General features: G+C 37.8%; 1 protein-coding gene across 1 annotated transcript in view; it reads right to left on the bottom strand.

Annotated features, from left to right (window-relative positions):
* Positions 1-15,549, bottom strand: part of LOC121370630 (GTP-binding protein 2-like) — a 59,401-nt gene that overhangs the window by 32,946 nt on the left and 10,906 nt on the right. The window contains exons 3-4 of the mRNA XM_041495995.1: positions 8,724-8,908; positions 3,354-3,471 (exon numbers count right to left, since the gene is read on the bottom strand). Coding sequence (XP_041351929.1) covers positions 3,354-3,471; positions 8,724-8,908 — 303 coding nt within the window. The remainder of the gene's footprint in view (positions 1-3,353; positions 3,472-8,723; positions 8,909-15,549) is intronic.

The following is a 15,549-nucleotide window of genomic DNA, read 5'->3' as shown; positions in this document are numbered from 1 at the left end:
TATCATTGTGTTTACCGCCGATTTGACCAACGATCCGAAAAGATCGTTTCGTCTGCAAGCTGCTTTGTTAAATAAATGCGAATTAGCGTGATTTCCAAAAGGAACATGGATATAGGTTTTATCTGGTGCTGTTGTTACGGGCCCGGTATATTTATTTCTAGCTTCCAATTACATTTCCTCTACTAGCTGTATCAATTATAACATTGTATACTTGTTTACCGCCGATTTGACCAACGATCCCAACGATTGCCGGTTGTTTACATGCTGCTTTGTTACTATACGAGTTGGCGTGATTTCCAAAAAGAACTTGGGTAGAGGTTGTATCTGGGGCTGTTGTTGTTTTTCTTGTTGTGCGTATATTCTCTTTAGCCACCACTTACCCTTTCTCCACTAGCTGTACCAATATCATTATGTTTACCACCGATTTAACCAACGATCGGAATGATCGTTTTGTCTGAGAGCTGCTGTGTTAAATAAATGTGAGTTAGCGTGATTTCCAAAAGGAACTTGGATATAGGTTTTATCGGGTGCTGTTGTTACAGGCCCGGTATATTCTCTCTAACTCCCAATTACATTCCCTGAATGGGAATGGGGCTATTATTATGTAGGTACCTTTTAGTACTGGCATAGGAAGCAGGGGGAGGGGGAGGAGGAGAGAGAAGTAGCGATGGTTTTATATATTTGTTCCTACGCCCGTATTATTAACATTTATTCCATTGATAATAATATAACTAAATAAAAATGGGAATGACATGGTATTTTACTCAAAATATACCAGATTCTTCTCCGTGTTCTTTATTATTTAGTTTTTGTATTAGGCCTATTTACTTCAACGCCGAAAAAAGAAAATAAATCAAAATACTATAAACCAGTAACAGATTTAGCGTGGATGAAATAAAGTTTAAGAAGTTTCCCAAAATCAAATTGTATGGATCAAATTAACATGAAAATAATATACATGACAAAAACAAAATGACCCGCGATTTTAGGATCGTCAGTCAAATCTGCGGTAAACATGTATAATGATATTGGTACAGCTAGTACAGGAAATTTAATTGGGGGCTAGGAGGAATACATTGTAAACTGGGTCCGCAGTACCAACAGCACTAGCACTAGATATAACCTATATCCAAAATCCTTTTGGAAATCATTTACATATTAACAAAGCAGCTCGCAGATGAAACGATTTGCGATCGTTGGTCTAATCGGCAGTTAACAATATACATGTATAATGATATTGGTACAGCTAGTGGAAAAAACCACATGCAAAAACAACAGCTTCAGGTAAAACCTGTACGTAAGTTCCTTTTGCAAATCACGTAAACACATTTATTTAACAAAGCATATCGCAAACGAAACAACCGGCGATCGTTTGTAAGGTTGGCGGTATAAACGCACAATGGTGCGTGCATGGCTACTGGTGAAAAAAGGCAGATTTCATTATGTGATGTTTCCCCAAGTCAAACTGAATTGATAAAATTAGTATGTGAATATATTTAACATAAAAAAATAAACAAAAACAAAATGAAAAAAACTAAAAGAAATAGGTTTTTTCCAAAATCAAATTGTATATATTAACACTGAAAAAAAGAAAAAGAAGAAAAATCCCCCAAAAACCCATACACCAACAACAGTAGAGAGATATCTACAACAGTCCTAGAAAACAAAAATATACACACAACTGTAATACCAACAGCCCCTGTCCCGAAGTTCCTTTTGGAAATCACTCCAACACAATTATTTAACAAAGCTCGCAAATGGCATGTAACCCGCGATCATTGCGATCGTTGGTCAAATCAGCGGTCAACGTATACAGGTAATATTGGTATAGTTAACGCAGGAAAAGGTAAATGGGTGCTAGAAAAAATACACCTGCAACAACAACAACAACAACAACAACAGCTCCAGATAAAACCTGTACCCATGTACCTTTTGGAAATGACGCCAACACACATTTATTTAATAAAGCAGCTCGCAGACGAAAGGACCGGCGATCAACGATCGTTGGGATCGTTAATAAATTTGGCGATGAACATACAATGGAACATTTTTTTTAGGGACATTTTATTATTATAGTTGACAAAGTTAACGAAGACACACAAAAAATAAAGTAAATACTACAATATACTACATTCCCCAAAACTTGTGGTAGCTCCTGAAAAAGTATCATAAAACATACTAACAGACTTAGCTTGGATCAAATAGCATATATGTAAATGTCGTATTTTATTGGCAAAAAACCCCCCCAAAAATGATTTAAAACACCATTTAAAAACTAATAACCCAGCGAACAGATTCAACCTCCCATGCCTGTGGGAATTGAGGGTGACCGTACTCGAGGACGAAAATTAATAAAGGTAAAAATATGGCTTGTGTCCCATCCCCCCACTATGGATGCTGTGATCCCCCGCTAGAAGTTGTGCACCCTCTCCAAGATATTGTTCCTATGTGCCTGCTCCCCTCCGACAAATAAAACAACATTCATAGCTGCCCATAACAATTGTCACGTAGGCAAAAGCAAACTTATTATTTTTAATACTTATTTTATTTATTAATTTTCTGTCTAACTGGCAGTATCACCTCGCATCCTTTTAAAAACACTCTTTTTTTTCTCCCTTTTTTTCATTATTTATTTTACTTTTTTTAAATATTGTAAACGTAAAAACAGATTCGACCTCCCCTCACAAACGAAATGGACTTTCCACTGCTGTGCCAAATATCACTGCTGTGCCAAATATCATGTACGCAAAAGCAAGCTTATGCTTTCTTTCCCCTCTTTTTCTTTCATTTCAATTCTTTTCTAAGTAAATCTTTCCCCATACACTCCTTTTCATTGTTTGTTTATTGTAATCATTTCCCTTTGAACGATTTACAATAGGTCAATAAAAATGTCTTATTTAATTATTATTTTCAATGTAGTGTGAATGCCTTGTAAACAAGTCAATCGGGATTTTTGTAGAAAAGCGGCAATTGGTAACTGACAATAACCAATATTAAAAAAAGAGGTCAGAGGCTCAAATCAAGTAGCTCGTGCACGTTTGCAGTAACCGCAGATCATCCGTCTAACGGGAAAAATTTTAAAAAAATCGACTAGTCTAGACGCAATTATGGTTGGTTCGCGTACTGTACATGTATCAGCTAAGCAAAAGTCCAGTAACTTTGATCAGCTGATAGCTCTTGTGCGGTAGGCTTAAATCAACTTTTCTATAGTCACAAATAACTTAATATATATGATTTGTAATTACATAATGCCTGTTAATATCTCTAATCGTTATTCTTACTGAATAGTATAAAAACTGTAAAGAAAGGTAGATACTTGTACATGTGTCATACAATGAAGTATTTGTACTTACCTCCTGATCATCTGGCACTTTTCGCACAAGAACTTCCATAGCACGTCGTCTCTTGCCGGTCTCAGAATCTTTTTCTGCTACTGTTTTCTCTCGTAAAACAGTTAGTGAAGCTCCAAGTCTGAGAACAGAAACACGTTAATGATTAAAATAATGAGTTACACAACGAGTTACACAAAACAAGTGACTGTGGCACTTATTGAAAATGCTGTTAATAATGGGATGGTCCTAATTCAAATTCTGTTGCGAAAATGTTAGTGTATCTCAAATACAACTGTATTTTTAATAGTCAATGAGCAAATAAGCTGAATAAAATAAAATTCATAATTTTGATTGCACCCTTGTATTTTAATTTATTCTTCCACTTTGTTATTAACATTGTCTTGATTCAATATCTAAGATGGCAGAAAAGCAATTATTATTTATATAAGCATTTAGCATTAAGAAGAACCCTGATACCCATTATACACAACTCTTCCCATCAACCCCAAGTAAAGTTTAAGGGTTTTTTTTCAGATTTTATCCCAACACAATATAATTTAACCATTTTTAGGCCATGAATGGTTGTCACAATACCATTTAAAAAACCCATTTGTAATAGAGCAAAAGGCCTTTGCCCCTTTGCCTCCATTCCCTTCCCATATATGGCTCTGTAACCAAGTGCTCATTTATTTATGCAATTGTTCATACTGTACCAGGCTTCAATGCAGTGGAAAAATAATTTAGCACTGATAAATCATATACTAAAAGGCATGGATTTTTTGGAGTAATAAATTTGTGAATGGATTTATGGATGTAACCCAGAGAAAATGTGAATGAAACAGCTAGAAGAAATGCAACCAAGCAGTTGTTGCAGTGATTGCATGCTTTGTGCAAGAAACATGGAATATTTGGGAGAAATCCTGTCCAGTGTTCACCATAAAAGGCCCGACATTCAGTCGCAAATCATTACCACTCTGTGCAGCCTTCAGAATTCCAGAAGTCAGAAAAACACCATTAGTGAACTGTTTGATGCAATTTCGTCATGCCACGCCTTAGTGAAAATTACAGATGGCAAGTCATGGGGACACTTGAATCTGGGACCTCGCAGCGTGACGTCACATGTCAATTCAAGGTCCACAGAAACACCATATGGCAATTATGGCAACGGTATCAACAAAACAACCAGGTCAGGGACTTTCCCCAGAGTGACCGACCACTCATGACAACCCTGCGCCAATACTTATGGATCCTAACAACGCATCTGCGAAACAGGTATTCCCAGGAACTTTCTCCAGCGTTTAGTGGCCTCAGTGAGACGACAGTGCCATGCTGCAGGCCTGTATCAATGCTCAAGGTGGACACACTCCCTACTGACTGTGTGAACTTCGCTCTGGATCCCCCTAGTGATGTGGCTCATTTACATATGACAGGTGCGCCCTTTTCATGGATTATTGCTCGTTTCCATACCTTCAGACATTTCTCTTTCCATATTGTAATGTTTCATACATGACAACTTATCATCAATTATCTTTGTCTTTTGTGTGTCACAATAACTTTTGCCTTTTAGTATAAAAGGAAAATAAACAATTCAAGCTGTAACAATATAACATTGCACACAAGTAATTAAATTATTCACTGGACAGCAAATAATAAATTCAATAAGGCCTGTTTTCCCCACACACAGAAACAAATGACAAATGTTCACAGCTAGTGCAGGTGGTGAAATCGTGTGATCCAATCAAATAAAAGCTTACAAAATGATAAAGACAGAAATGTTGGGAGTGAAGGAAAGCCAATATAAACTGATCAAGACTAAGTTCACTTGTCATATGGTATGGTCATGTGACAATTGTGGGAGTAATTATTGTCGTGAAATTATATTCATGTTATTTAAAAAAAAATCTCAGTCGGTAATGTTAATAATAAGCTTAATTTATTTATGGTATTACTTTACAGTTACACCCTCCCAAAAACAATAATATTAAAAATATAATACCTTTTCGACGAAAAAACACTGTTTTGTATCTTAAATTTGCTACATAGGTACTTGATGACAGAATAATAAACTATTTCCCAATTGTGACACTAGTACACGATTCGGTTACTTCATATTAGCCACTATTGACATTGTAGATGAGTATGTGAAAGTTACTTTGTGACCAAATACCAACATGACGGTGGGTGGGGTGGGGGTGGAATGCAGAGAAAGAAAGAAGAAAAATGAGTTTAACTATCAAAATCAAAGAAAGAGAAGTTCAATTTGAACTGTCCCCTCCACCCCCCCCCCCCCCCCCCACAAAAAAATAAAAATTGATGTAAAGTTTGATGATGAGTTTCAAATTGAAAACATATTGTAATCAAGAAATGTCTATTATTGTTTTTAAATAACATTTTGTTGAAATAGCAGACCCCCCCCCCCCCAACCCCCAATATCTGATCAATTGTCAGTACTATTTTTGTTTTGTTTTATTTTGTTTTAACAGCAATCTCTGCAAAGCGTTTTTTCCGCATTTTATTCCCAGCTGGGCCGAAGTGAGGATTTTACCCGGCCAATAATACAAATTTTAAAACACAAAATTACATGAGAAATATGTTAAAATAAGTACAAAATTAATTTTACTACTTAAGTTGCATCACATGCTTCTTGAAAAATACTGTATGACCTTGATACAATCAGGTATGAAAAACACTTCATCAGGACCATAAAAAGAACAAGGTTTGCAACTCCAACCATCTCGGACGGAAGTAAAATTTAATCTTTCAAGTCAACCAATAAAAACTTAAAATAAATAACGCCAGAAAATGATCGTACAAATTACCTAAAAGGAAACAGAAGAAGCCAAAAGTACTGAACTTGTGTTGTGAAATTTGTACTGGAATAATAATAAAAAAAAAAAAAAAAAAAAAAAAAATTATTATAGACATTAATTTTACATATTATGTTAACAGTTGTAATAAATATTTTAAATTAAAATAATGTAAATAATTTTCTACCGTGGGATAGACACAGACAATTGAAAATGAAAGACTAAGCTTAGCAGGCTGAAGGTATAGTTTAAAATATTTTATCTTTGAAAAAAAATCAAGTTCACTGTTGTATATAATTGTATGTTCTCACGAAAAAGAAAATCATGTGTCTGTTGTGCTTTAATGTCCGAACCAAATTGTTAACGACGATAAATTACTCTCCTACTATTAATTACCTTTAGATTTCCCCCAAGTTTTGTCCACACAAATCGTGAAGTAAAAAACATTACAGTGACACAGAATTCCACATACGAGACTGTAACGATGTCACGAGTATAGACTTCGCTGAGATTGCATAGCGCAAAATACATGTACATGCAGTTTTCCACCGTCTGCTTAGCTTATGGAATACTCTTCAAGAGGAATGGGTTGATATGATGTAATCTAACAACGTCATGACATGTGCTAAGGTATAATGTACTCATCATGGCGGCAGATTAATTACATCACATACTTAGGCTTCCACCCCTCTTGACGAGTATTCCACAAAAAAGCGAAATGGCAGACGGTGAAAAATTGTGTCCTAGGAATAGGTGATATGGTTTCAGTCTAATGTATGGAATCCAAGTCAATGTAATGTTTTTTTTCATGACTTATGTTTGGACAAAAAGTAGAGAAAATCTAACGGTAATTAAAGTTACGAGGGTAATTTATTGTAGTTGTTAATTTGGTTCAGACTTTAGATACATCTGACACAGGCATGTGTGCAGAAGGGTTTCAGGGTCGAAGCTCCCCCCAAGCAGGTTTTTTTTCTGGGCGAGCATGATTTGAACCCACACCCTATAAACTTTGGTCGCTACTGTGTAAACTCCCCTGCAAGAAATCTTGAACACGTGCCTACGGTAATGAAGTTCATACCCCCCTTTTCACCCGAAACAGGGACGTATCTAGCAGGGTAGCAACATCGTGCCAAAGTGCAAACCCTACCCCTAGCCTGCCCAAATACATATAAAATAACTGCATTTCCCCGCAATTTTGTCGTAATGGTTCACCGAGGCTTTATTTGTGAACGAAATATGACATAATCAAAACATAATACTTAGTTCTATGTACATTTTGTTAAAAGAACACTGAAGTAAAATGGGATGGTTTTCGATGGGGAACGGTTTTGAACAAATACTAATAATACTAATGAAAATGATAAGTTTTGCAGTGACACACACACACATACATAGACACACACAAAAATAAATAAATAAATAAGTAAATTATAAATTAATGAAGCAATTAAAAAACAATATTATTATTAAATTTATTTTTAAAAAAATACAAAATTGGGGGGGATTAATTAACTCTGTTTAAAATCAATTAATGCTGTTGTGGCATTTCACAGTATGTAGTAATGTAGACAAGATTGGATTATTAAGCAACACTTTATCATAAATGACATTACATACTGAAAAATTTATGTACTGCTTCTTCCTTACTCGTCTTTACGTTGATCTGGAAGTGCTGATAACAAAAATATTAAATGTCACTTCCGTCCTAGATTCTTGGTTAGTTGCTTGCCTTTTCTATGATTATATACTCGACTTTGACCAAGTACGTTTTTTAATTACTTCGTATAATATCTACATTTTACATTTGATTGCATCTTTATAAAGCATCTTGGAGATTTTAAAAGTTTCCTTAATTATTTTTCCAATATTTTAAGTCTGTTTTCAAATTTATATTTTGTGTTGAGAGTGTTGGGAAAATGCCACCGTCACAGACGTCTGTAAAACGCTTGTAACAATATAGGCTACGTCTCAGTGGTTGGGATGCTAATTTATGGAAATAAAACATGTTTTTTAACAATTATTATGAATATGCATCATATTTTAAATTTCATGATACAATTATAATACTTTTATTATTATCTTTTTTTTCTCGTTGACCATAACAGTACCTTTAGGGGTCTGTATGTAGTACGTACTTTTGAGGGGTTCTTATGGGAGTATATTGAGAACAATAAAATTATCCTATTATCAAGTGCCTATGATTTGCTACATGAAAGACTGGTCCTAACAAACAAAGATAGCGGATGGTTGGAAAGAACACATTTTTACCATTGAAATGACAATAAAACAAGTACATTTTTAAAATTATTCATCAAACTTGTAATGCATTCAAGAACAAAAAAGTACATAATATTACACGATGGGGTGTTTTATTGATACTGTGCACAAATTATTGTTACATAAGCTGTGAAAGGCTTTAATGGTCTGATCAAAATTTATAAGTCACGGTCGGGAGTGTCTCTGATCAGGATTTTATTAACCAGTTTGTTGCCTCTGTGTATAAGCCGACTTTCTTCTTTTGGAAAGTATTTCTAGACTTCAAAAGTTGGCTAATACACAGCAACATACGGTATGTCAGCATCACCTTTTAGCCATTGTCTGTAAGGTTTGTATTGAAGCTTCTAGTTCAGAGTCGGCCAATCCAGCCAACATTCCATTATCTTCCACACCAATCTCATAGATAGCCTCTCCTTCTCCCTCCTCCAAACGCCACTTCATCTGGGTGATAAGATGTTCAATCCGGAAATTAGTTGGGTTGACTAACTTCAGCTGCAAACAAAAATTCATATATACTGAGTCAAGTTAAAAACTTCACATTCTAAAATTTAAATAAAGTCAATGAGTGTTGAAAGGAATAAATATTGTAATAGCAATGTCTAAATTCCATTTGATGCCCACCACAGCCCATGTTATCTGATCCATAGCACATGCACAGCACCATTGAGGCTAAAGTGGTTTTGCACGTGCCACTGGTCACCTGACTACAATAGCACACATGTTTTCATCGTTACTTGCTCACAGTAGTCTGACACAATGAAAAAACACATTAAAACGATATTTGTTACGACCTGTTTTGATGCCACAAATGTGCAGCGTGAACGTGCTGTCTGCATGTTGCACGCGGAGAACGTCAGTAGCTGACGTTGCATGGGCATTGGGTTGCAGTCGACAGGCAATTTATGATCTGCGGACACGGAGTACAACAAATGGGCATCACACCTGATCGCCCCCAAAGGGGAAGACCATGTGTGACGTCATAGGCAGATGACCATCATATTGTCTTACATTACCTCTGCAACCATTCCATGACAGCTACAGCAACCAGTAATGAACTTTTCAGACGTCGTGTCTGAAATCGGCTGCGAACCGCTCACCTCCACGCACGGCGACCATATGCTGGACCCATTTTGACCCAATTTCATCAACATCAACTGTGGGCACAACGCCACTTGCGATGGACTCAGAGGAAATGGAATAGAGTCGTGTTTAGCGATGAATCAAGATTCACACTGTGATTTGCTGATGGCAGGCAGAGGGTTTGGAGACGATACTGTGAATGTCATGCTCAGTGGTGTATCAGTGAAGTTGACAGATTTGGAGGTGGAAGTGTAATGGTTTGGGGTGCTTTCTGTGAAAATGGACGTTCTCGGATTCTTGTCATCCGTGGCAACCTCAACGCTGCTGCATCGGTATGCCAGGTGCTGGCCCAGGAACTTGTGCCCTTCATGACAGCTCATGGTCCAGGCCTGATCTTTCAGCATGACAATGCCAGGCCCCAACACGGCCATCTTGACAAGGGATTACCTGAGGAATGCGGTCATCAATGTCATGGATTGGCCTTCAAGGTCGCCCGACCTGAATCCCATCGAGCACGCCTGGGATGTGCTGGGAAAATGCCTGCACACTCTCTGGAACCCTCCACAGACTTTACAGGAACTTGGTACTGCATTAGTGAAACAATGGCGCCATATCCCAAATGCGCATCAGGCAGTCAACGAGGAGGCGTTGCCCTTGCAGTTGTGGGTACACATGGAAGGCATACACGCTACTGAACATGTGATTTCATCAGACGACCCTGCTTGTGAATTACCATTTTGACTGTTTGTCTCAACATTTATTCCTATTCTTTCTTTGGACATCATACAATAAAAAAATACCTTATTTAACATGTTCTTCTGTTATATTTGCTAATTAGCCAAGATGAAATAGTTGTGAAGTTTTTAATTTGACTCAGTATACATGTACATGTAGGTTCATGTACCGGTATATATACATTAATACATAAATATATTCATACTTATATTTATATTTAAAATTATCTTATTTATTTTTACTACATTGTATCTCCCCTGCAAGTACTGTAACCTCACCGTTGTGCAGGGTTGAAACATTCTCTATAAGAATGGCTAATACAGTACAACTCCCCTTTTGGGGCACCTTGTTGGCCATGAGGTGCATCCTGTAATGCTGGATGATGGGATCCTAGTGGTTGAGTTGGGGGCATATCTACGGATATGTTTTCCAGCAACACACCACTTTGGCCTAGAGTTCAGCCAGACTGGTGGTCAGGGAGGCCCAACCTGATCAATCGGCTAGTCATGCCAAGCTCGAGAGCAAACAACCTTTGTTTTGTTTATAGTAGCCAAGAACAAACATTGTTTTAGTTACCTGGTACCTTTTGTATTTGTTGCTCTTGGGGGCGGTGGCTAGGGTCAATCAGGTGCTTGAGTATTCCATTGCCTGAGTATATTAACCATGTATCTCTGGCATGGGTCTCATGTTGGACTCCGTGGTGGGTGGGGAGCATGGTTGATGAATCATTTCCCCTACATTATGGCTTCAAACCATTTTCAAACTCTTGATGTGACCCTGAAAAGGGTCCACACCGAGGTTTCAGATTCCTCTTCATCTGATGAAGAATCTATGACTAATGTTTCAATTGTAAAGAAATCGAAGGTTTTAATGTCAGATTCCTGGCCAAGGTTCCTGGTTATCAGTTCATCTGATGACGGAGCCTTGAAGAGGTTATCACCTTTTGCTGTACAGAAAGGGCTTGTTGGCTTAGCTGGTGAGCCTAAAACTGTCAAAAAAAGAGAGAAATGGATCGCTGTTGGTTGAATGCAGCACTGAGAGTCATTTAAAGTGCTTGTTGAAATCAATCAGTTTTTACAATGTCCGTATCATTGTAAAGATATTTTTTGTCAGAGAAATGTGATGGAATCATTTCGATTCCATTCAGAATTTGTTATACAATTTTTTCATGATACTGCCTTTTATTCTAAATTTTTATTGTATTTTTTGCACAGTTCTTTATACTGTGTTTTAATTTAACTGTTGAATTTTTATATTGATGTTGATCATCACTTTTTCGTGCTGGGGTGTCGTTAAACATTCATTCATTCATTTACATTGTATCTTAACTGTAAAATGTTCCCATGTTTATTAAACTTTAAAGATTCACAGCTTTAATAAAGTCAAGCCAAGTCTGTACAAACTGTATGTACTTAAGTTTGGAAACTTTGTTAGTCATGAGTGTGGATTTTTAGGTTTTACTTGTATAAGCTATGGTCAAATTTCACTGTCTAAATATTCTACAAAATAATTTTGATATAGAAAAATATATTTATTACAAAAATTGCAACTATGAAGCATTTCATAAACAATGAACACCCTATAAAACACTCTTTGAAAGAATGTTTTAATTAAAAATAATGCTTTGAACGTTCACTTGGAAATAGAGTACTAATTAAAATGTCATTCTCTAATACTCTCTCAATATCCCCACAACTTCTTTATACTTTATACCCTCCCTCCCTCCCTCCCTCCCTCTCTCTCTCTCTCTCTCTCTCTCTCTCTCTCTCTCTCTCTCTCTCTCTCTCTCTCTCTCTCTCTCTCTCTCTCTCTCTCTCTCTCTCTCTCTCTCTCTCTCTCTCTCTCTCTCTCTCTCTCTCTCTCTCCCACCCTCTCCCTCTCTCTCTCCCTCTCCCTCCCTTTCCGTCTTATAAATATCATAGAAAGCATTAACATATTTAAATAGCATATTTTGTTTAGATACTATTGTTTAAATATGTACTTTGTAAGGCAGTGACCATGGCTCCCCAACCTGTTCACTGCCTATGTTCTGGGGGCAATAAATCTTCTTTTTTTCTTTTTCTTCATTTTTTTTAAATTTCACTGTCTACTCTGCCTGGCTTGTATGTTTTCACAAGTTATTGCATGCCCATACATGTATAACACCCAAAATGTTACATAAAACCTGCCAGCAGATTAATAATACCAATGACTAAGCACTCATGAATGACAACACAGAATGGAGAAAACTTGGAGTGTTTTCTCTTTTATAGATACATCACTTGTCTCAAACTACTATAGTAGTCTGGTTCGAATATCCCAACAACCAATGGGATGGCCTAAGATTCTTCTACTGCACACCACTTCCTGTCCCGGTCATGTGACTGTAACTTCCTTCTTCCTTGAGCGACTTGCACGGAGAACTGGAAGTGGGGAGACTGGGTAGGTATCATCCCTTGAGGACAGGTGATGTATTTATAAAAGAGAAAACACTCCAAGTTTTCTCCATTTCTTTTCAACATCACCTGTCCTCAAACTAGTGCAACATTCAACAGATGGTAGTGGGTTCTGTACTCCGAAGATACACACGTCTTCTCCCCATGGACTGGTAGGAATCTGACACAGTGGATGAAAAACGCCAGCCTTGGTTAGCCCATCCCCCATGGGATGCCCTGAATAAACAAAACCCATGCTGTTAGTATTAACAGTGGTGATGGTGGCATCCGTCAGTGGTGTGGATAAATGAACCCGCATAGTACGTATGGACTGGCAATTCCAATGGCAGTGAGCTTTCAGTATCGCAGACGTGGTGTTAGAAGAGAAACCCTTCTTCCTCAAACCCTCGGAGATAATGTCCACACAGGAGGCGATTCCAATCGGGTAGCAATAGAGGATTTGGATCCGCAAGACGTATGAGGCCTGGATACCAGATTCTGCCTGGCCACTTCTGAGTGATGAGGCGTAGTCTGCAGTGGAACTCCTGAAATCGCTGAAGTACTCGTGGGAGCAGTACTGGTGGTGGGAACACATATACATCTAGACAGTCCCAACTGATGGCCAAAGCGCCAAGATCGAAAGCTTCTGAATACGGAACCGGTGAGATGTACAACCTCAGCTGACAATTGAAGCGTGTCGCAAAGAGGTCAGCATTTGGTATCCTCAGCCTGTGGCACACCCACCAGAAATGCTTCTGGATTGAGTATCCACTCAGTGGGTTGTGAAGCAGATGGTCTTGACATTGTATCTGCCAGAACATTCAACACCCCTGGGATGTGACGAGCTCAGAGTTGCAGCGGAATGGCATCTGTTAGCTCGAACAGTCGATAAATGAGGTCAAGCAGGCTGCTGGAATGTGTCCGCCTTGCCAATTGATGTATGCATGTCTATCCCCAATACTAGAAAGCCGTGAAGACCAAGACCGTAAACAGTCCCGACGGGACCCGGTGGATGTCTGTGACACTTGATTGTCAAGACCTTGGGAATGGTGACGTTGGTTGGAACGAGCCGAAGTCCGTGGTGATTGGATTCGCTCATGGCTCCGATGATCAGTAGAAGTCCTACTATGCAATCTAGATGATGTAGACTTTCTAGTCAGAGCTGGTAGGTCACCATGAATCGGATTGGTAACCGTGTCACCCGTGGGCGCGAGGGCCATAGACACCATAGCCGAAGCCGTAACCATAGCCGGAGCCATCATAGGGAATGGAACATCAGTAGAGACCGAAGCCGCTGGACCAGCAGTCGCAGTAGCCGACATCACTGCAAATGTCTCTTGTAGCATGCTGGGCAGAAGACTTTTCAAAACTTCAGCAACCGAATCCATAATTGAAGGCTGTGGAAGAGCTGAAGCTGATGCCGTCTCAACCTTCTTGGCCCGTTGGGTAAGGACCTTAAGATAAACCGTGAACTCTGTAGGGCCCAAAGGTAGACACAGGAGACATTAAGATTCTATGTCGCATGGCAGATGATAACTAGGGCACACGTCGTGCGGCTCCCCTCCCGCCATAAACTTCTTGCACTTGTTGCAAGACTCACCACTCTGGATGAACTGGTATCTGACATTTTCAATTAGTAACTGTAATGAAAAGGCAGACACAGAAGTCTGTACAATTCTGGTAAACAAGAAGCCACCATTTTAAAATGGCAACCAGAGCTCTTGACCGGCACACGTGGAAATTTATAATTTTCACATAACACTTTAAATAAAGTGATTACAGCCGAAATAATTGTACAACAATAAAGTAACAACATTGTAGAATGTGTTACAGACAATAAAGTAACAACATTGTAGAATGTTACAGACAATAAAGTCTCAAATAAACCAAGTAAAAAAAAGATAAATGGCTCAGATTAATATGGAGTGAAAAATAAGAACGTCCGAACCATAAGAGCGAAGGAAAAAGAAGGAAGTTACAGTCAGGTGACTGGGACAGGAAGGTGTGCGCAGTAGAAGAATCTTAGGCCATCCCATTGGCTGTTGGGATGTTCGAACCAGACTACTATCCTTAGGGGAATATGCACTTGTTTGACAACAGGTGATATTGAAAAGAAATGGTTGTGGTTCATGTCAGATGAATATAGGATCTGTATGTTTGTGTATCTTTAAAATTAACACCCTTAAGCATAAAAAAATAATTGTTTATTGCCAATAGACTTATGTTTTATGGGTTTTAATGACAGTTTTATATATACAGTGAAACCCCTCAACTTTGGACCCTCTCTCAACCCGAATTTTCTCAAAACTGGCCATTTTTCAATCCCATGATTTACAGATCCTTTAACACTAGTTTACGTTTCTAAACTGAAAACCTCTCTAAAAGGAAGTCTGAATGAATAATTCACTCCCAAAATGTTTATTTAGTGGAAATTATACCTCTGAAAATGGAATATCAGACCATTATCAATCATTATGGCGCACCACTAATTGTTTCGGCCTTTGGACAGATTACCAAACTGTGAACTCAGTACTTTGATATTTAAGTAAATATTGTATACAATATACACTGTGTATATTTAGAGCTTTACTGTCATAAATTTAGCTGAGATACAGCAGAATGAGTTAGGGTTTGGGTTATGGTTTGATTAAAAAATTGACAATTCAATCCTAGAGCTATTTTCCTATATTGTTTGAATTAGTTTTTCTTTTCAAAATGTTTACATGTATTTATAAAAATAAACACTAAGCAAAAGTAATGTTGGCTTTGTGGTGTCGAAAGGATATATACACAGACATACATGTATGATGTATAAATATGTATATATGTATAGACAGACAGACAGACAGACAGACAGACAGACAGACAATATATAGAGAGGTTATTACCATTGTTTTTTGGTGT

The sequence above is a fragment of the Gigantopelta aegis genome, chromosome 4 (genome assembly GCF_016097555.1).
Source record: "Gigantopelta aegis isolate Gae_Host chromosome 4, Gae_host_genome, whole genome shotgun sequence".
NCBI classification, from domain to species: domain Eukaryota; kingdom Metazoa; phylum Mollusca; class Gastropoda; order Neomphalida; family Peltospiridae; genus Gigantopelta; species Gigantopelta aegis.
Note: the sequence above shows the minus strand (reverse complement) of the source record. Positions and strands in the feature narration are given on the sequence as shown.